This window comes from Balaenoptera ricei, chromosome 7 (assembly GCF_028023285.1).
Source record: "Balaenoptera ricei isolate mBalRic1 chromosome 7, mBalRic1.hap2, whole genome shotgun sequence".
Lineage (NCBI taxonomy): Eukaryota > Metazoa > Chordata > Mammalia > Artiodactyla > Balaenopteridae > Balaenoptera > Balaenoptera ricei.
This window is the reverse complement of record NC_082645.1, coordinates 57,430,196-57,453,125: the sequence shown is the minus strand read 5'-3', so window position 1 is coordinate 57,453,125 and position 22,930 is coordinate 57,430,196. Positions and strand designations below refer to the sequence as shown.

The 22,930-nt window shown below is 40.4% G+C and overlaps 1 protein-coding gene across 3 annotated transcripts in view; it reads right to left on the bottom strand.

Annotated features, from left to right (window-relative positions):
• Window positions 1–21,248, bottom strand: part of CERS6 (ceramide synthase 6) — a 318,202-nt gene extending 296,954 nt beyond the window's left edge. For all 3 annotated transcript variants that reach the window (XM_059928030.1, XM_059928028.1, XM_059928029.1), the window contains exon 1: window positions 20,943–21,248. In XM_059928030.1, coding sequence (XP_059784013.1) covers window positions 20,943–21,112 — 170 coding nt within the window. In that variant the 5' untranslated portion in view covers window positions 21,113–21,248. The remainder of the gene's footprint in view (window positions 1–20,942) is intronic.
• Window positions 21,249–22,930: the final 1,682 nt, after the last annotated feature.

Sequence of the window (22,930 nt, the reverse complement as noted above, 5' to 3'; positions counted from 1 at the left end):
CCAGAAACGTTTGAGACCCACTGGCATCAGAAACCTCTGGAGGCTGGGGGAGCGGAAGAACCGGTCCTAAGTCTGTAGAAGGAAGAGGGAGACCTCCAGATTTGGTCCTCAAAGCCAGATGACTGCTCTCTCTAGCCCCAGCGGAGGAGGGATGGTTTACTCCTGGACAGGGTGAGTTACAGAGGACCTGGTCACTGGGACACTGAGCACAGTGACCAAATCAGGGGACTAAGTGAAAATCAGTAAACCATATACGACCTGCAGCTCCATGTCATTGCACAGCTCTCAGGATGCAGGCAGCAGGCTCATAAGCCCTCAGGCAGGGAAGAGGAGGGTTGTTCTCTGGGGAAACTGACTAACTTAAGAGGAAGTACAGTGGACCCTTGAACAACACAGGTTTGAACTGCAGGGGTCCACTTACAGGCAGATTTTCTTACAATAGTAAACACTACAGTACACAATCCACTAGGGGTTGAATCCTCGGATACAGAGGAACCATGGTTACACAGGGCCCATTGTAAGTTGTACGTGGATTTTCAACTGCACAGAGGGTCGGCGCCCCTAAGCCCCATGTTGTTCAAGGGTCAGCTGTACTCTGAAGGGAAAACAGTGATTGCTCAAACCACATAAAAATTAAAATCTTCAGTCCTGAAAAAAAATCATAATTAAAGTCAAAAGACAAAAAACATAAGATATTTATAATACACACGAAAAATAGCTAATTTATTTCTGCATAGAGAGCTTTTATAAATCCACAAACACTCCCCACAGTGACAAAAACATCAAGTAATTCACAGAAAATTTTTAAGTGGCTTTAAAACATAGGAAAATGGGCTGAATTTCACTTAAAAATAAAGGTAAATTAAAATGATACCATTTTTCACATAGCCGATTGGCAAACATTTGAAAGTTCTGTTACATGTCACATCACAAACCTTCCTTAGTGGGACTATAAACAGGTATAAACCCCTAGGAGAATAGTTTGACGATACCTATCAAAATTCAAAATGACCCAGTCACTTCACACTAATAGGAGTTTATCTTAAACATTCACACATAAACAAAGATATATGCACAAAAATAGCCATTGTGGCATTGCTTTTAATAGCATCTGACTAAAAATGAACTAAAGATACACTGATAGGGGATTGGTTACGTAAATTATGATAAATATATTGTTATGTATTACATAGGTAAAATATATATTTTATGTGTTAAAATTCTACACAACCATTTAAGTGAAAAAATACAAAAGAGCAGATATAATAACATTTATAGAGAGATATATATGTTTGGATATGCATAGAAAAAGCTCCAGAAAACAACTGCAAATGCTCGTCTCTGAGAAGGGAGTTTTAATTTGCATTAAATACAGCATTTTACCATTTGACAGTTTTTCCACAATAAGCCTGTATTGATTTTTTCTTAATCAGTTTCCTTCCCAAGAATTACACAGGCAAGTTGATGATAATAGGATGATAAGATAAAGAGGATTCTAGAGAGGAGCACAGTTAATGTGGTGCCTGGAAGCTGAGACTCCTTTTTCTGTCCGAGAATTGGTTTGGGGGAGATGTTAACTTCTTTTGCTACTCTTTCTTTCTGAACCTGAGAAATGGGAATAATAATAATAAAACACAGGTTTATTTTAGTGTATAATTTTAGGCCTGCAACAGCGACAGCAACTATTTACTTAACATACTTTTATCTCATTTACGTATTTCAAACCCTGTCCAACTCATTGCCTTAGGCTTACTTAGCCAACAGAAGTGGTGAGTCTGGACTTGCATTCTGAGAAGGTAACTGTACTCCAAGTCTGCTTTGGAGCCTTGAACTCACCATGCTACAAGATCAAACATGACCCACAGAAGTGTAAACACTACCACATCAGGAGCAGGAGTCAGCAATCTTGAGAAATGTTTGCCTGATGGAGATGGATCTAACGACTTGATTTATGAGCCAATGTACTTCACATGGATTTTCAAATGCCATGAATTATTATTAATGAATAACTACTTAGCTACTTCTTGTAAACTTATGGCTTTCCAGCTCAAAATCTTGGACACGACTCCCATGAAATAGCAAGCAAGATATTACATATAATCGTCCATGTATTTTTCATTAAAGTATCACCTCAAGCCTTATTTTTATACCACCATTAAATTTAGTCACTGAATCTAAATTTATGGTTTTCCTTTACCTTATGATTTCACCAAATCCAGAATCCATATAGCTATGAACCTATACATTTCAAAAATTTAAAAAAAAATAATAAATTCCACAGTGTAAAATTCTTTTTCAAAGAGCTACTTTTAAAAAGCCACCCTAGAATGTCTTTATTCTTGCACAACAGATGCGTGTTCAAGTATTTAAGAATGATGTGTCATAATATCTGAAATTTACTTTGCATGGTACAGAAGAAAAAAATATAGAGAGACATAAAAATGTTAATCATTGAATTCCAGTGATGAGAAAGTTAAGTATTCATGTCATCATTTTTAGCTTTTCTGTATATTTGAACATTTTCATAAAAGTCAACAAATTTTAATATATGCTATTCTACAGGTATAAGAACATAACTTTTCCCTAAACAGAAAAGCATGAGGAGATAATACGATGCCTGGGAGGTAGGATGGGGTGGGCAGACAGCTGTACTGAAGAATAACCTAGTTCTAGATTTTAAAATTTCTTGAGTTCTAGATTACTTGTTGAATCTTGGTTACTTGTTACTTGGTGACTCGTTGAGTAAAAATTTTTCTACCCTCAGAATTGCTTAATCATAAGGTGACTACTCAAATAACAGATTATTAGAAAACCTCATACAAGGAGAGATTTCCCTCATTCATGATTTCTTATACAAGGTGATAACATTTAATATATCTATAAATGACTTTTATTTGTTATGAAAGAATATAACAAAATACTATTGCCTTGGGCTTACTTAACAGGAATAGTGAGTGTTTTGTTGTATTCTTTAATAACAAATGCTGAAAAGGGTATAAACATATGAGATATAAGTTTGTTAAATAAATGATTGCAGTAGATGTCAAAAAGTTCAATATTATAAACTTGAATGAATTTCTTTTTGTGTTTTACGGATTATTATTCCTATTTCTCAGGTAAAGAAAGAGCAGCAAAATGTCTTTTCACGGAAGATATTATTAAATTTCCTTCCTACCCCGAGCCCCAATCTGTTCTTCTCTGTTAAACAGCATGTTAAAACAGCTGTTTTCTTTATAGATTAGGATAGTGTGACAACATTACATCAAATTTGCAGCAGGTTAAGTCAGGGTGGGGTGGTTTCTCATACAGTTGGAAGAGGGGGGTAAATTGGTTTGATTTTTCTTGAAAGACTTCGGCAGCATTTATTAAAATTTTAACTTTGTACATCCTCTGACCCAGCAATTCTACTTCTATAAGTTAAGTTAGAGTAGTACACCTGAGTACAAAGAAGTCTGTATAGGAATGATGTTATAGCATTGTTTCTAACAGCATTTGTAAACAAATAATCCCAAACAATGGGATATTATTATATTATTATCATATTAGAAAGAATAAAGTGGGTTCTACATTCACCAACACTGGAAAATCTTCAAGGCATAATGTTAAGTAAAAAGAAAAATAAGTTTCAGAATAGCACTTAGAGTACATCATTCATGTTTTAAACAAAATTTATATTTCCGTGTGTGTGTGTATGTATGAGTGTGTAGGTAAATGCATTGAAAAAGTGCTGGAAGAACATATATATCAACTGTTCATTCTGATCACATCTAAGGAAGAAAGTTGGATTGAGAAAACAGAGTGAAAATGGAAAGTTGTTGCTTTTTTTCCTGCACTGAGAGTTTCCCAATGAGATTATAGACATATAACACCAGGTAATATTTTTAATGATTTTAAAAATGGAAGAGGTTTTATAATTTTAAATGCTCAAAATGTTCCGAATACTGTTTGTTTTGTAGAATTATTAATCATTTTAGATACCAAAACATTTAAAAATCCACAAATGAATATCAATACATTAGAAATTAACAAATAGTTACTGCTGAGACAATACTACACCAAGAGTTCACAGTATATTGTGTTATTACAGTTCCAAGAAAACTGGGGGGAAAATTCAGAAGCTCCATTTAAAACTAGTGTGAAAACCCCATTATCTCTAGAATGCATAATTTGGAAGAATATTGTTCTACTACAGTCCCCATAGCTCTCAGAAAAGCTCTGAAAACTTTGTTCCTCAACTGCAGTGTCATGGTCATTTGAACATTTAAGATTATGAAATGGTAGTCATAGAACACTGAAGATTTTATCAATGAAATATATTATTTTTAAGGAAAACCGTTCTATTATTCTGTGAGTCCAAAGACAATAGATTTTAACCAAGCTGATTTTAAGATATCCTCTTTATAGAAATAAGCAGAAAGTGATCCAATATTTTCCGTGTTTTTGGACTAAAACACATGGATATGAACTAATAAAATCTATGTACAAAAATCACAAAATAATAAGAACCAGAAAGCAAATGAAAAAGAATTACCCACAGGAACATAGGAAGGCTTCAAACAAAATTTTTAAAGAAGTTGCAGGCTACGTGATTGCTTGTCAAAAAAGAGAAACCAGGATTCAGAAAGTGATTATAAAATTTTTTAAAAGTTGTAAAAAGAGAGAGCAGTAGAACAGAGGGAAAAGATTTTTTAAAAGATTAAAGCAACGTTAAGAGCAAAAGGATAAACAGAATAAACATGAGTGAAAGGGACACCTGGCTGGTAGGTTTGACAGAAATTAATAAAACCACATGCAATGAAGTATATTAAAATATTGTACAGAAAAGGATATGAAAGGTAGACCAAAGAAATCTGACATATGTATAATTGGTATTCCTGAAGAAGAGAAGAGAATAAATGGAATAGAAGATATATCCAAATATGGAACAGAAAAACACTTTTACTATTTAGAAATATTTAGATTAAAATATACATGTTTTTAAGGTAAGTATAATTTTAAAAACACAAAACACAGCAAGTCTTAAAGATACTATTTTCAAAACAAACACAGTATTTCTATATCACAAACACTTAGTGTTCAAAATACATGACTTATTCAAATTCAAAGTCTGAGTCCCTTGTCTCAAGCTACAAATCCTCTCAGACCTTTTACATTCAAGGAACAGGACATAGAAGCTTTCCAAACATACACACATATCCCCTGTTTAACATCATTAATTTGTTTTCTTTTTAAAGTAAAGACATTGTATTTTGTCCCTTCATTAATCCTTATAAAACATTCTAATTAAATAAGGTGGGAAAGAAAATGAATGATTTGACTACGGTTCTTCCTCTCACTCACTTTCCCCACATCCTCTTCCTATTCCTTTCTAAACAATTTCTTTAACGTATTAAATTTTATAGCAATACTAATCAAATTTGGTATATAAACACACACACACCTTTATCCAAGCATGTGTACAAACTTAACCCAAAGAGAAGAAATATGGTTCCATGCATGAGGGCAAGTACCAGAGCAGAGCTTATGTTTTTCTCTATAAGGAACCAATGACCTTAAGTGGAAGAATGGGTATTGCTGAATAGATGAGGAATTAAAGTTGCCTTTCATCTTCACACTGCAAATCATTTTTCCTTAATTTATAAAATGGGTAAAAACTAATAAGGAGGAAGCTTCTACAGTGCTAGTAACGTTCTATTTCTAGGTCCGCGTTCTGATTAGTGAACGCATGGGTGTGTTTACTTTGTTGTGATAATTCAATGAGCTGTACATTTTCCGTGTACTTTTGCGCATGTTTCTGTATGTGTGCTATACACACAGAATAAAAAGTTTACGTTAGAAAAATAAAGCACTTTTCAAACAGCACCATATAAATATTTGTTAAGCAAGTGATGATTGTACATTTGAATGACGGGTTTACAGCAAATACCCATTAGGGAATTAGCTGAACTGGGGTTCCACCAAGGTGGAATTTTAAGCCAAAGTCAGGGTTCTATGCTCCCTTTTGTAGTACACATATGGCAGAGAGAGAGAGTCACTCCCTCCCTCCCTCTCTCGCTCTAGCTCTCTCTCTCTACCTCTCACTGTCACTCTTAGTCTCTCCACAAATCTAAACACTCCTCAGGACCAAAAAGACTGTTTAGTTTCACCTGCAAAGATAAGTATAATCTGTGTCAACTTCCAAAATGTATCCTCGTACACTATTTACTTTAGCAGTTCCCATTCAGAGCAGCCTCCTGACTCTTTAAAGTTGGCTTTTAAAAAACAGGGCAGTAAGAAGTTTCTAGCAGCTAAGTGCATCTAATTCAGAAAAGCTTTAGACAATTTGAAAGGACTGAAATTCCTTAGATTTGACCCCTGAGTAAAGAATTAGATATTGGCTGGGAAAATGGAATGGAGAGAAAGGCTAACCACGTTTGGTTCTCCTTCTGATGCAACATTTTTGTCTCATCTTCAATTCTGCAAAAGGGGGAAAACTGCTTGCCAAACAATAAACTGTTGTTTTATAATTGTGGGACTTAATAACCAATTCAATTTCTTTTTTTTTTTCAATCAGAAAAAAGAATCTGAAACTATGAACTTATTCTTGAAAACAGAAAGAACATTTATTCCATATTGTTTATTACTTATTTTTTAAACACACCAAAGAACTGAAGTTAGCACAATGGGAGGTGATAGCTCTTACTAACCATCCTTCTAAGTGGATTCTGCTCAAACTCACTATTCCCCTGGGACATGTGAGTAATGACAGAACAGCTGGTAACCGGGGCTCAGGACCAAAAAACCAGGGGGTCAACGAATCAGGAGATTCAGTTTACCCAGGCTACCTTCAATCCGAAGCAGAGGAGGATCTAAGCGGTAAACAGAAGATGTGGAATCTTCACTAAGTGAAAAGAAGCCAGCAGTTACAAGAAGTGATAAGCCCTGCTCTTAAGTTGGTGACTAGTTGCCCTCTACCCGATCGTCGATGGCTTGACCCTACGCCGAGGTGTGGGCTGGCTGGGGGCAGGGGCACAGCACGGGTACTGAGTGTGGCAAAAGCATTCTGCTTGTGTAGAGCCCCACAGCGAGAGCCTGCCTCTGAGGGAGGCTAAGTCAGAGCAGCGGAATCTCCTAACACTTCCTTCGTTCAACTCTAAGATACAGTTCACTGCAATGTTTATTTCAGGAGCCCAGTTCTTTCCAATAAACCACAGGTACCTACCACTAGCAAAAGAAAGCTGTATACTTTATAAAACTCAACAAAACCATGAATAAAAAATACACACACAGAAAACCACCTGATCGCCTGAACACTCCTTAGAAATAACTGCCGTGTTTACGACGGCCACCTGTATATTTTTGCTCTCTTCTCCAGTCCCTTTGCAATTCTGCAAGCAGCAATTTAAGTGTGGGTGCTTAACCCGCGCTGGGCTGAAAGCGGGAGGAAAATAAAACTGGGTGCATGGTCTCAGTAACACAGGACAAACGTGCTGGGGAGCAAGCACCACACTAAGAACTGGTCCTGGGTATGTGCAGAATGAGTTCTGCTCTCAGGAGCTCCAACCCACATTTAATGGGGAGCCCTCCAATCACACGTTTTTTAGAAAGCCATGAAATGTACATTGACAGTGGGGCAGGCAACACATCTCAATCACCCGGGATGCTTCTCCCCACAGCCAGCCTCATTCACCCGTAGGGAGAGGAAGAGTAGCCATTTTTATTGTAGAAATACTCCTGGCTGGTGACCAGACCAACTTGGGTGTTACAGAGCAAACAATGCGGTGGGGTGACCAACTGTTCCAGTTTTTCCTGGGCTGAGGCGTTTCCTGGGATAGTTCCAGATATACTGGGATCAGGTGGTCACCCTACAATGGCACTGTGAGCATCCCATAGCAGCCACGCGCTCCCAGGACCTGGACCTGCGTGGGTGGCACAGAGCAAGTTACTTCATTTATCTCGACAGGCTTTGTTGTCCTGATACAGAAAATGGGAAGTAGAGATTCCTAGCTCTGCCAGTATCTCTCAAAGTGTGGTTTTCAGAACATTTGTGCCCTGAAATAGCATCTGGCAGTGGTGTTCCAAGAGGTGGGGGGAGAGGGGTGGTAGGAACAATGTGCTCTGGTTGGGGGGGAGTATTTTTTCACTCTATCAATTCTATGTTTAGAATTTGCTTCACATGGTGCTAATAAGAAGCAGACCAACTTTTAGTCAATTTTATTGTTTTCTTTTACATCTGTTGGTAGGTAATACAGCCCCTTACTGCCTGCACCCAGGGCAGACCTCTCCCACAACTACCACCCCTCCCCCACTACTTCGGTACAACACTGGTGTGTAACACATGATAGACTCAAATATTTTTTAATGAACGAGTTTTCAATTTCCTTTCTAAGCAGAAAATCTATGACTCTGTTAAACTATTACTGAATTAAAATAGAGGCAGTTTTTGGTAATTTGTCACTCCACAGCATTGTAGTTTCATCTTTGCCTTACTTCCTCATTTAAAAGACAACCCACCAAAAATGTCGTATTTGATCATCCTAAGATGCCCTCTATCAGTGCCTAAAGAAATTAGCAGGCTTGTTAATCTATTTACACAGCAAATCGCGTACTTAAGAATGATATGCTTAAGCTGTGCAGAGCTGGAAAAGTGCCTTTAGTAGAAATCAGGTACAACCCCCTTCTGAACTAATTTGGTCAGGCTAGGTGAGCCGTATTCATACCAATGGAAGTTCAAATTTGGGGGTGTAGATTTGTTTCTCTTAAGGAAAAAAAATACACATATTTATTATTTTCAGCTAATTTTGAATGTCTGCATCTTCACAAGTATGATCTCAAGGACACTAGACTGAATTTCTTTCTTCTTAAGGATAAAATTAAGACAATCCACGAGGGTTAAAATTCTGAAAGAAATCAATAAATGTCAGTCTCAAGGCTTTCCTTTCTCTGGGAGGCTCTTATGAGAAAAAAAAAAAAAATGTCTGAGCTGTCTAAATAGTAACATACAACCTCAGCAAAGTGCATTACATGACTATGAGATACATAAGGCCCAGCTCTTCACTAACCTGCTGGGGTTGTTTTCTGCTGACTACAGTTGGAAGAATCAGAATGTTCCCTGGAGGGGAAAAAAAAAGCGAGAGAGAGAGACAAAAGAGGAGAAATAGGGAAAATAAAACTCAAATGACTATGCCAGCAACCCCAGCTAGTGAAAGCAGGAATGCAGCCTGACATACACATTCATGACATAAAGGTAATGCTAGTAAAGGGTTTCAGAAATCTCATGGTAAAGTCTCATTTCTATACCTTCAATAAACTTGAAGAGCAAGTAATTACCACCTCCATGAACTAGGCATTGCCCTAAACGCAGTGCATGCTTTATCTCATTTAATCTTCACAACAACCCTGAGTCTCAAATGGAAACTGAGCATGAAAAGATTAAGTAATTTGCTCCTAGATCTGTGTCTAGTAGGTGGCATGGCCAGAATTCAGTCTAGGTCTTAAATCAATATAAATGGTGAATTTGATGTTTGCCATTACCAGTGGTTGAATACCCAATCAATTTTCCCTGGAGACCACGTGCAATAAAAAAACGACCATCAGGGCCAGATGGGGCAATGGGAGATAGACTGGGATATCTGCATAAGGCATCCCTCCACTGAAAGGCAGTTTCCAGAGAAAACTCCATCTAGTGGAAGACCATCTTCCTGGGCTCTCTCTAAAGGCTGAGCCCCCTGAGAAAGCTTCAGGCTCTAAGTGGTACACAGCTGCCCATCACTTGTCTCAAATCCTACCATTAGAAATCCTACCATAGTTTTCTGCCACCAAATACAAGGAACTCTCTGACCTACAATACACTATTAACTGTTGAGAAGAAAAGGCTAAGAAGCATTCTCCTCCCTAAATAGGCATAGCGCCGAAGAGATTGGGGCTTCAATGCCTCTTTAAAACCCTAAATATTTACTCTTCAACAGAGCAAGTAAATCCTCCAGCTCCAGGATCAAATACATAAACAGATCCTACTGCCTCTATAAGCCATACCCTCTCCCAACCCACCCCCTGCCCCAGAAAACACATACCTGACACATGAAATCACATTACAGAATATTATTTCTCAGTCATACTAAATACTGTAGTGTACCACGTTATCAATTATTTTTTACACAATGTATATTTTTAGGAAGCAGTTGAGTCTCTTTCAACTACATTTTTGCAGATAGTCTTCTAATGTCACAGAGTAGCCACGTTCCCCATTTTATAAGCGAGCAGACCAAATTTCAGAGTATTCTGTTCACAACTGAATAGCTGAGAAAAGGCAGTGTTTGGATTTAAACCCAAGTTTCCAGTCTTTCTGATACCCCATCCATTTTCCTTTTAATTCTAGTTAGGAATATACATTTCTTTTTTTTCTGAAGCCAAACACAAATACTTTTTTTTTATGGAGTATCATTTTACATCAATTCCATTAAAACCTAAAACCAATTTGCTATACTCAAGTTAGGTGGCATAACAATATTTTAAGAAATACACATTTCTAATTAAGTCCTATAAAAGTACACAACAGTAACATAATTTAAATGCACTGTCACCCTTCAGTATATCCACACACTCAAAGATATCCACACTCCCACTGACACACAATGCCCTTATATTCTCTTAATCTCCAGCATGCCTAAGTGACTGATTCTCAATTTTCCTTCACTCAAGCTATTGTGTCCAAAACTGCCACTCTGCTTAGAGCACCAAGTCACTTTATTCTGCTTTGAAATGGTGATCTACAGAGCCACTTAGACTAGCTGGCAACTTTTACTCTGATACTTGCCAAACTGTGTCCCTGGACAAGATTTCTGATGGTTTTCTTTGCCTCCCTCTCCCACTCTTAACTCTGTGCTGTTCCTCTGCTCTCTAAACTAAACCTCCCTGTGTTTTTAAAGGATCTGTAACAAAGAGAAGCAGAAGGAACAAAGGTGGAGAGGGAGAGAGAGAGAAAAGAAGAAAGAGAGGAGAAGTAAGGGAGGGAGGGAGGGAGGAAAAAGGGAGGGAGGGAGGGAGGGAAAAAAGAAGGAAAGGAGAGGAAAGGAAAGAGGCAGGAAGGAAAAAAGAATCACAATTACAGCTTCAGGACAGCAACAATAGCTTTGTAACCTGAAAACCTCAGAGATAAGATGTGGCATTTATGTAGACATTGGCAAGTCACAAACAAATGTTATTCCTAGGTCACTGTGTGAAAAAGGCCACCTAGTAAAGGAATGTATCTTCCCTGCAATGAAAAACCATTTGGGTGTAAAATAGATAGCTAGTGGGAAGCAGCCGCATAGCACGGGGAGGTCAGCTTTGTGACCACCTAGAGGGGTGGGATAGGGAGGGTGGGAGGGAGGGAGACGGAAGAGGGAGGAGGTATGGGGATATATGTATATGTATAGCTGATTCACTTTGTTACACAGCAGAAACTAACACACCATTGTAAAGCAGTTATACTCCAATAAAGATGTTTAAAAAAAAATTTAAATTAACACATGTACCCCTTAAAAAAAAAACAAACAACCATCTGGGTGTCTCCAGCTCCACCCCTGCTATAAACAACCACCACAAGCCAACTGTGAGGAAATAAAAGCAAAAGTAGGAATAGGAAGCAGGAGTGGTCCAAAAGAAGTTCACTTTGAAGACCAGTAGTGAGGAAAAGAAAGTCCTCCTTAAAAAAAAACAAAAACAAAAACCTGCCCAAAATATTCTCATAAATGAATCATAGAAAGCTGTGTTTTGTACAACGCAACTTTGAAAAACTACTTTTCAATAATATACTTGCCACTGCTTACAATCGATTGCCTTATGGCATACAGCATTTAAGGAAAAACCATGTTCAAATTTTCAGGTGTTTAAATCATTTGCTTACAAAAATGGTTGTGCAATTAAATCGAAAAATAGAGAGGAAGCTCAGATCTGCTCTTCTTCCATGGCAAAAGCTTCCATTGGAAGTATCTCCGGCCTAGGTCACTTGCCTTACTAGAATTTTATCCTATCTTCCTGGTTAGCTTTAAATGGATTGTGAACTCACTAGGATGCCTTTACTTTAGTCCGAGGGATCCTCTGAAACTATACAGTGTGCTTTTCCAAAGACATTTTGCTCTCCTTTTCTGGACATGCCAATTATTAAATTGTTATATTGATAAATAGATTGAAGGAGGTTGTTTGGTTGAAGTGCCTTTCAAAAAAGGCCCAGGATACTTGAGTGCTCTCTGGCCTTCAACCTTCCTTCCCTCACCCTTCATGGAAGTGGTATTTATTAATAACTAGAAAACTGTCAAGTCTAGAAAATGAAATCAGGTATTTCTAGTAAATGACTTTTTCTTTAGTCAGTGCATTTTCTTTTTTTCTTATTATTTTTAATTGTGGTAAAATACACATAAAATTTACCATCTTAAACATTTTTAGTGTACAGTTCAGTGGCATTAAGTACATTCACATTGTGCAACCATTACCACCACTATCTCCAGAACTCTTTCATCTTGCAAAACTGATGAAAGTACATGAGAATACTCATGAAACGCTAACTCCCCATTTCCCTCTCCCTCCAGCCCCTGGCAACCACCATTCTACTTTCTGTCTTTATGCATTTGACTATTCAAGTTACCTCACATAAGTGCAATCTTACAGTGTTTGTCTTTTTGTGACTGGCTTATTTCACTTAGTATAATGTCTTTAAGGTTCATCCCTGTTGTAACATGTGTCAGAATTTCCTTCCTTTTTGAGGCTAAATCATATCCTATTGCACGTATATACCACATTTTGTTTATCCATTCACCTGTCGGTCACTTATGTGGCTTCTACCTTTTAGCTATTGTGAATAATATTGCTATGATCATGGGTATACAAATATCTCTTTGAGACCCGCATTTCAATTCTTTTGGGCATATACCAGAAGTGCAATTGCTGGATCATATAGTAATTCTATTTTAAATTTTTTGAGGAAACTCCATATTGTTTTCCACAGTGGCTGTACCATTTTACATTCCCACCAACAAGGCACAGGGTTCCAATTTCTCCACATCATGACCAACACTTGTTATTTTCTTTTCTTTTCTTTTTTTATAGTAGCCATCCTAATGCTTGTGGGGTGATTTGCATTTCCCTAATGTTTAGTCTAATAAGTCACTTTTATCCAAATGTTCAGAGAAACAATATAAAGGTGTTTAGGCTCTATCTCTGAGTTTTCCTTCATAAAAGCCCATTCATTCTTTTTTTTTTTTTTTTAGTTTTGTTTTTAATTTTTTATTTATTTATTTATTTTTTGGTCTGCATTGGGTCTTTGTTGCTGTTCGCAGGCTTTCTCTAGTTGTGGCGAGCAGGGGCTACTCTTCGTTGCGGTGTGCAGGCTTCTCATTGCAGTGGCTTCTCTTGTTGCGGAGCATGGGCTCTAGGCACACAGGCTTCAGTAGTCGCAGCATGTGGGCTCAACAGTTGCGGTGCGTGGGCTCAGTAGTTGCAGCGCGCAGGCTCTAGGGCACACGGGCTTCAGTAGCTGTGGTGCATTGGCTCAGTAGTTGTGGCTTGCGGGCTCTAGAGTGCAGGCTCAGTAGTTGTGGCACTCAGGCTTAGCTGCTCCACGGCATGTGGGATCTTCCCGGACCAGGGATCGAACCCATGTCCCCTACATTGGCAGGCGGATTCTTAACCACTGCGCCACCAGGGAAGTCCCAAAACCCATTCATTCTTAATCCCTGAAACTTATTCCAAGCCCTTTCTCTCTGCCTCATCTTCCATAATAAAGTCAGGATATTATCTACTTCATCCTCTTGCAAGTATCCTTTCCAGTATGTATTAATAGAATCTGAGAAGCTTCCTTCCTGATGATGAGGACTTAGGTTGTGGAGGAAAGGCAGGAGGCAGAAAGAAGTGAGTATAAACACATGACTACAGAAACAGACAATACGAAACCATTCCGATTAAAAAAAAAATCAAAGGCCACCATTTCCTACCCAAAAAGTTGAGAAGCTCATCCCAGTAGGAAAATACACATGAATTCACAGAAAGTGAAATACAAGTGATTAATAAATATTTGAAATAAGTTTATCGTGAGTAACATAAAACACACATTACAAGAGTAACATTTTTTTCAACTTTCAAAGAAAAAGATTTCCTCAAATAATAATAATCTGCATGCTAATAAGGAAATACAAATGAATATAATCTTTCCCAAAGCCAATTTGGTGATTTGTATCTATCAAGAACACTAAAATATTTATCTTTGGGCTTAGAAATGCCACTTCTGGGAAACATTCCTTAGGAAGTCATCAGTAATTGAAAGATTTATATACACAAACTGGAAACAGCCTAAGTATCCAACAATAATACGGGGACTAGTGAAATGAATTATGGCATATCCAAAGCGTAGAATAATGTGCAGCCATTGAAAACACTTTTGAATAAGTTTAATTGCATGGAAAATGTTCAGATTATATCATTACATAGCAAAAGCCTGCATATAAAACCATATATATATATATATATATATATATATATATATATATATATATATACCGTATGAGCTCATGATACTTGCTTTAAAATAGGAGATCAAAGAAATTATTAGGAGATCAAGAAACCTGGTTCTAGATGCCTACCTTGTTATTTTAAGCTGTGTAAAGTTAGGTGCATTTCCTAAATTTTCTATCCTTAGTATCATCTGTAAAAGATTGGGAAAATTAATATCTACCACACAGGGCTTGTAAGAGGATTATACAATGTAAACCATGTAAAGTAATAAACTCATACTAGGAAATAAATATTAGTTGTTATTTTTTAAATTAAAACTAAAAACTGTAGTCACTTGCAATAGTCCAACATAAAACAAAACAAATGGTGAGCTCCAAGTTACAACTTCAGACCACATGTCCTGGGCACGCCATCATCCATAGTAGTACCCCAAAAAAGGCATTGTGAGAATCACCATTTTGTATTCAATCAGGCCATAGCACAGGCATTTGGAGAAGTCAATAGAAACTATGATGGCAGGAAAAAGTGACGACAAAAGAGCTTATGAAACCATTTTTTTAAAAGAGGGGATGTGGGAAGGAAGGGACCAAAGAATAACTTTAGGCATAAAGATTTTCAGGGCATCACTAATACAGAAGGATCCTTGTAATACGAGTGGCAATCTTGCTAACCTCTTACTTTCACAAATAAAAAGAAAGAAAAAATACCCCCCTAACAACATTAAGTGGCACACTAGTTACTAGCAAACAAAATTTGGAAACTTTGGTATCCTGACTCAGAAGTGCTTAAGAAATAAATTGATCAAATGAAGATGCAAGGGGTAAAAAACAATATAATTTCGAGGGTCATGGCTTTGTAAGAAATAGATGACCAATAGCTTTAGAAAATCTGGTTTGCTTGGTGATGGAGGAAGGAATGTTAACTGCATGTAATAAACATTTAAAATCTTCTATGTACAACATGGACCGAGATTCTAGTGCTCACCAACAAAGTGCTATCAGGTGAGTAAAACAGACAAAGAAAGCCTGAGGCAGGTGCAGTGATCTCCTGTAAAGCCATGGGACTGGTCTGATGATGGAAGAAATTCATCTGAAACTCCATTATCTTGCCAAGGCCACCTGCCCTTCCCCATCACAGAAGACAAACCACTTCTGAAATACCTTTGGGACTGGAATTGAGGAAAAAATCTAACCCTGTCCATGGAGAATTCAAATACTTTCAACAGAAAAGTCATTAAGTGAACTCAGGGTGTTAATTTCATCAGTCCTTGATGACATTATATCATTTGTGATAATTTAAAGTTATCTCACCTGCCTTCTCCACTATTCTAAGGTGCTGCCCATTAAGAGTAATGTCATGTCTTTTATCCACAAATCAACCTATTACAAATAGCTACACTATTGCACCCTGTAAATACAAACCTCTTATTTTGCAAGATAAGAAGGCTGTACCAAAGTTCTGCAGAGAATACCACCCCTTTGATTTTAGGTTGTTTTCCAATGAAACATCCATTGTAATCCAATTTTTCTACCCCAGTCAGAAACTTCAGGCATCAACCTGTTTGTGTCTGACCCAAACTCTTGCCTCTTACACCAGTCTGGCAAAGCAGGTATCTGTAGTTTTAATCTGAATCACACAATCATTTAACAAGCAAAAAAGGTACATTTATGGAGTTAAACATCCAGGATGGATTGCATGAAAAAACCATGTTTGTATGCAAGTTGTTCTCAAGTACTCCATCTTGGGCCATTCTGGCTGCTATAACAAAATATCGTAGGCTGGGAGGCTTATAAATATCAGAAATTTCTCTCTCATAGTTCTGGAGACTGGGAAATCCAAGATCAGGGCACCAGCAGATTTGGTGTCTGGGGAAGGCAATCTTCCTGCTTCACAGACAGCCATCCTTTTACTGTGTCCTCATGATGGAAGGGGTGAGGGAATTCTCTGGGGTCTTTTTTATAAAGGCACTAATCCCATGTATGAGACACCACCCTCATGGCCTATTCACTTCCCAAAGTCCCCACTTCCTACTACTGCAACTTATGAATAAGGATTGCCACTTATGGGTTTTGAGGGCACATGAACATTCAGTCCATTGCACACTCCAGTCTTCTAAACTATATCTGACAATATCAGCCTCCATTACAAGCTACATTATAGGAACATCCTTCAGTTATGAAACACCTGACACCCCACTTTTTCCTGGCAGTCATTCACTCACACCTCCCCTCTCTCCTCTAACCATCAGAAATACATTCTCACTCGTTTTCTCTCTGTCCTCTCCTCTCCTCTCCTCAGTGGCCTTACCCAAGGCTGCTGCTAAGGCAAAGATATTAAGTAAACCCATGATAAAAATTGACCCACTGGCCAGACATTCCCTCTGATACAACTGAGACACTGTTGTTCTTTGAGGATTTGGTGGCAGGAGGTCATTATTTGGCTGAATGAGCCAGGCAAGACTGGTGTCAGCCTCTGAAGAATGACAGCTCTCATGTAGCTTGGCACTTGAAGAACCAACCTGACAGGAATGAGCTGCTCATTTCTTACCCAGACATCACAAGAGATGCAGATCTACTCTGGGATCCATCTAAAAAAGGTCTGAGGAAAGAGAGCAATTGCCTTCTCTGGAGAATCTTCTTTGTTGGTTATTCTGAAAGAGTGTCGCTATTTGGATCACAAATGATAACAGCCCACATGATTCTTTTAACTCAAATCATAATTGAAAAATACAAGAAACAAAACCATTAGCTAGGATATTTGTATGAAAAAAAATCTCTTTATTCTTAGATGACTTATTTCTACCTGCAAAAAAAGTAACATTTAGCCTGCTTCAGAGTTTCATGAGATAACAATTAGTAAGCTTCAAATATATAGCATCCCTACAGGAATCAGATAACTGGGAAAGTGCAAGCCACCTTGGATTACAAAGGCCATCTGCTTCACTGCATAAGTGAGAAAATAAGGCAGAGAGAAATTAGGTGGCTGCCCCAGTATGAGGTAAGATTGACTAGAATGCGAATGTTCCGATTCTCAATCAGTACCTTCTGCGTCTCTCTCCTAAACCCACAAGGAAGAAAATGCATTAATGTTATCTTTTGTAACAATAACTCAAAAAATTTTTACTCCCAAATAGAAATTCAGCAGAACTTTAATCCCACATTTATGAATACCATAGCAACACACATTTTTTTAATGAATTTAGAAGAAGCATTTAGTATAACTCCAGAGAATGGCTCACTGAGCCTAAACAAGCATTAAATCAAGAAAATTCACCAAAGAGATGAGAATGCTACATTATTAAATAATATTTTGCTCCTTGTCAACAAGCCAACAACATAACGGTATACACTACAATTTTCATTCTAGGAGAAACCATCCAACTATTTTTTTAAAAAACAGATATTTTATTCAGTCAATCAGGTAATATCTATGGTGGCCCTTCTGGTCCCTACCCAGAGCTAATTGTAGTTTAAAGACTAATGTAAAAACCACCAGGCTTTGGGCTGTTCACAGAATCAGCAAAAAGTCACTGAATTTAGGCTGCTCCATTTTTAACCAATCATGCTGGACATTCATATTGCTGTCCATATGGTACTACAACATGGCATTGTTCTGGCCACCAGTGCCTTCACTGCCAACACCCAAACAGTGGGGGTGAAAACGGGAAGGTAGGACCGCCCAAATGGGCAAAGCCCGATTCAATTAATTCTTTAGTGCTTCTCTTTACAGAGACAAATACATAAGATTGAGGAGAATGAATTCAAATTCACAATTTTTGCCTCAACAAGGGCATTAAAGACCCCCATTTAATAGAAATCAAAGATAATCAGCTATTTCATAGATATGTTCTCAGCTCTGAAATAAATGACAATAGGAGCATAAAAGGAATAGAATCCTGGGGGAATGATTTCCTATTATAAATCATTTCATTTTTCAAAGAGATTTACAACCAGCTTTTTAAAATCATGTTATACGTTACAGAATACTGCAAAAGAAAAACATTTACGCACAACATGTTAGAAGGGTACCGAAAGTGAGTCATACCACTGCCAACGATATCGCTTGGTTCAGTTATATTGATTCAGGTCCTTGATGGGTGCTGAAATGAAGGCCACAGGTTGGATACCAGAATGTGTCATTTAGGTTTGAGAAGAGGAGAAACATGCAGAACTTGTAATTCTGGATACAACTATACCCTTGGATTTTCAGAGAAGTGAGAGAGTCCCGAATGGTTAAAGACAGAGCTGTCGCTACTACAGAAAGAAATAGACACCCTTCCAAAAGTCAGTAGCATCCTGTGGTATATGGGCCATACTGGATTATTATGCTGAACATTAATCATAAACTTTCACTTTCCATACAGGCTATTAAATCACTTCAATTTGGATCAATGGCCTGAAAGAAACCCACCAACTCTCTATGTATCAATATGAGGACATTTGCTGTGACTGATGGTTGAAGGCAGCTGACCCCTTTGTGTAAATTCTAAGTCATGGGATTGTGCAAAGGAAGAAAAAGATGTTCAGGATGAGGAAAAATGAACTTCCAGTTTGCAACCATGAAATTAGCTTTTTTTTTTTTTTTTAAAGCAGAGAAAGTCAAAGTACAAAGCCATCTCCATTCTCTAACATGCATTTTTTCCAACCAAATGAACAGCCTGGAATCAGCTTTCTGCCTACAGGTCAATAGCTGACATGGTTTTGTTTTCCAAAACATAGGACTACACATCTCTTTCAAAATGCATTAGCCAGCTAAAAGTGAGCCCAGTCAGAATTGATCAGCCAGAATTGATCAGATGTCATTCGGCAACTGTGTGGAAGCCCTACTATGAGTCGCCACAGAGCACCCGGCGTTCCCAAGAGGCTCTTTTTGGACAGATTGCAAGGTCAGATATGAGTTCCCATTTTCTGTAAGTAAACATCTGCTCTACAAAGCAACTCTAACCCTGCAAACACAACACACCCACTTTCTCACAGTAAGTCTCAGCGCTGGAGAGGATCAATGACGTATCTGTGCTAGATTCCAATCATTTTAAAATAGGTCTTTAAATCTGTTCCTCTGTGCACGTCAATCTCTGCATGCGAACAGCTGACTTAGTTCTCAAGCAACAATACTGCCCATTGAAAAATACACCTTCCTTAAACAAAAGATACCTTTTGTTCCCATGAAGCATTGTCTGTTGCCATTTCCAGAAACAAATGACACAAAAGACAAATTCTGCCATCCTCAAGAGTGGTTTTGGACAAACAGAAACACCAAAAAACAGAGCAAAAGCTTAAGAAACAAGACCAAGGTGAGCTGGGGGTAGAGGAGGAGAGGTGGAAGTGAGAAGTGGAATCTATACTCTGTGATCTAAGAAGTTCAGCCTCTACTGATGAATGGAGGACGGGGGAGGGGAGACGAATGGGAGGTTGAGGTTTTCAGTTGAGAAAAAGAAGTGTGTGTTGCTGTCCCGGTTTTGTTTCAATAGCACCCGGAGAGTGCGTGGCAGGCACAATCTAGTTTGGTGACTAAGACTGATTCAGTGAGTAACACAAGTTTGTTTATGACACAAAGGAGCTACCCAACCAAATCCGGCAATTATACAAACAATAATATGGCAATTCTTTAAAATTGTTTGTGTTTTGGTACCAAATTAAAGTTTATGTTTATTAAATTTCATAGGAAACATCTATCAATTTAATAACCCCATTTTGCAGGCTGCGCGCCCGTCCTGGAAAGAAATCGCTAATGGCCCGGAGTCCTGGAAACCTACAAACTATTGTCACCTATTTCCCAGCACTGTGGTCCTGATACTCAGTGTCACTGATGGAAACCAAACAGCGGCCATAAACCAAGGAGTCCCTGGTGAATTTCTCCAAAGCACAGTCCGGGCAATCCGTGCGCCCGGGTGAAAGCATTTGGAAGTGTGCGCGGTTCCTCTGCCCTCCGGGCCGCGCGTCCGGAATGTTCCTGGCTGTCAGGTGGGTGGCGACAAGGCTCGGCAGGCAAGCGCTGCCTGGCAGCGCAGCGTGCCCGCGGGGCGGAGAGGGACCAGCCCGGCGGAGTGTGGCGCGTCCCAAGGCCGGCCGTCGCTCACCTTTGTTCGCCCGCCCTCTCCGCGAGGAGGAGAGCGCGGGCCAAGGAGGAGTGTGGGGGGCCACCCCAGTGCTCCGCGGGCCCTCCCCAACGCCCCGGAGGAAATCCGGAGGCAAGCCAGAGCCGCTCCGGCTCCGAGAACCGCAGCCAGGCTGAGGGGTCAGCAACCCCTTCCCGAACACAAAGGTTGGGAGGCGTAAGCGCGAGCGCTGGGGGCGCGGGTGCGTGCGCCACGGAGCACGCGAGTGTGCGTGTGCGCGCGAGGGTGTGCGTGTGTGTGTGTGTAGGGGGAGGGGAGGAGCGCTCGCGAGGGTGTGCGCGCGAGGGTGTGCGTGTGTGTGTTTGTGTTTGTGTGTGTGTGTGTAGGGGGAGGGGAGGAGCGCTCCAGCCCGTCTTACCTCTCGAAGATGAGCCGTACCATTAACATGCAGAAGGCCAAGGGGAAGGCGAGATAGAGGTCCTCAGCCTGCGGGAAGGTGGCTTCCTCCGTGTTCTTCAGGTCCGCCCAGGTGACATTGTGAGGGAGCCAAAACCTCTCGTTCCAGAACCAGGCTAAGATTCCTGCCATCTTGCTTTGTCCAGTCCCGTCCTGGGCTCCCGCGGCCCGCCGAGATCTCCGCCGCGCAGGGCGCCCGGCGATGCGCGCGCGGCTGGCTCGAGCCTGTGCCGCCGCCGCCGCCTCCTCCGCGGCCGCTGCTCTCGAAGGCTCGCGGCGAGCCCCGGTTCTCTCCTCCCTCTGGCCGCGTTGGGGAAAGGAGCCGCCTCGCCCGTCACATGGCAGCCAGGGCCGCTGGCCCTGATTGGCTCGTCCTCGCGTCAAGCAGCCAGGCACACGCGGCCGGCTAGCCCACGCCCGGAGGGCAGGGCGCAGCCGCTGCGCTCAGGGCGCCAGGGCACCGCTCTAGGGAGTGCCGCCCGGCCCCGCGCTCACAGTGCTCTCGAGCGGCGCTTAGGGCAGCGACCTGGGTTCGGCCGCCCGAATCCGCTCCGGCCCCCGGGCTTGCTCGCACATGCTCAGAACGCCGGCTTCTGCCGCGCTGGAGTTTCACGGCTTTCGGTCGGCTTCCCGTGCGCGTACAGGCGCTGGGGAGGCAGGTAGGGGTCGGGGCAGATCTTCAGATCCACCCTTGCGCCGCGACAGAACAGCAGAAGGAGAAGCAGGGGGCGCAAAGAGCAAAGGAGGAAGAAATAGCAGGGAGAGAGTGATCCACTCCCGCGTTTGGAGAAGGAGGGGGAAAATCGGGTTCTGGGGCAGGATGGTTTGCCAAGAGGCATCTGCCTCTACCCCGCGCCCGTCTTTCCCCATCTCTGACCTTCCAGCCTGCGTTTACTCCTGCTCGTCACCACAGTCAGCGCCCCCAGGGAAAAAGGCCCTCTATTTTAATTTATGACGTGGTAAGAGAAATTAGGCACTTAACTGCTGTTTGATAACGATGAGATGATGTTGATGATTATAACAACCGCAGCCTTCTGTAAAACTGCCCCACTAAATGAACCTCTCAGAAGATGGCTCCCGACCACATTTTGGCTTTGCCCATGGGCAGTGAACCTGCACTCTGCTGCTTGACGGGCTCGTTGTTAACGCCTTTTGAATCGGAAACCTTTAAGGTATTAAGTCTTTGAGGCCTAACCCAGGCACCTGGACTCCCACAATACGTTTCCTCATTGATACGGGAACCATGTGTGGATCAGTTAGGCGGTACATGCAGAACCTGGTTCCAGGGAATATGTTGTTGATTTTTCTCACAAACGTTCATTTCCTGCCTGGTTCCGCTAGTAAGTTCTACTGGACCCTTCCAAGAGGAAAATAAACAGGCTCTTAATACACACTTCTTTACCCTCCCTCCCCCTCCAGCTACCACCCTCTTTTCACTCCTTCCCTTTAAAGCGTAACTCTAAAGAACTGCCTATATCTGTTGCTTCCACTCTCTCCCCTCCATTCGCTTTCGAACTTCCGTTTGAGCATTTGCCCCTCTCTGCTGCACTGAACTGCTCAAGGTCACCAATGATCTTCATGCTGCTAAACCCAAAGGTCAGTTCTCAACACCTCTTATCAGTAGCATTTGGCCAAGTTCGTCAGTACCTGCCTTTTGAAACACTTTCTTGTCTTGATTTCCAGAAACCACATTCTTTCTGGTTTTCCTCCTACCTCATGACCGCTCTTGCTGAATCTCCTTTCTGGTTACTCCTCACCTTCTCAGCTCCTTAAAGTTGACGTGGCCTAGGAGTCAGTCTTTTGTCCTCTTCACTTTTCTATCTGTGTTCATTCACTTGGTGGTCTTATCCAGTCCCATAGCTTTCAATGCCATCTGTGTGGCCTTCAGTGTCATAGTGATTGCTCCCAAATTTGCATCTCTAGCCATGAACTTTTCCTTGAACTTCAGAC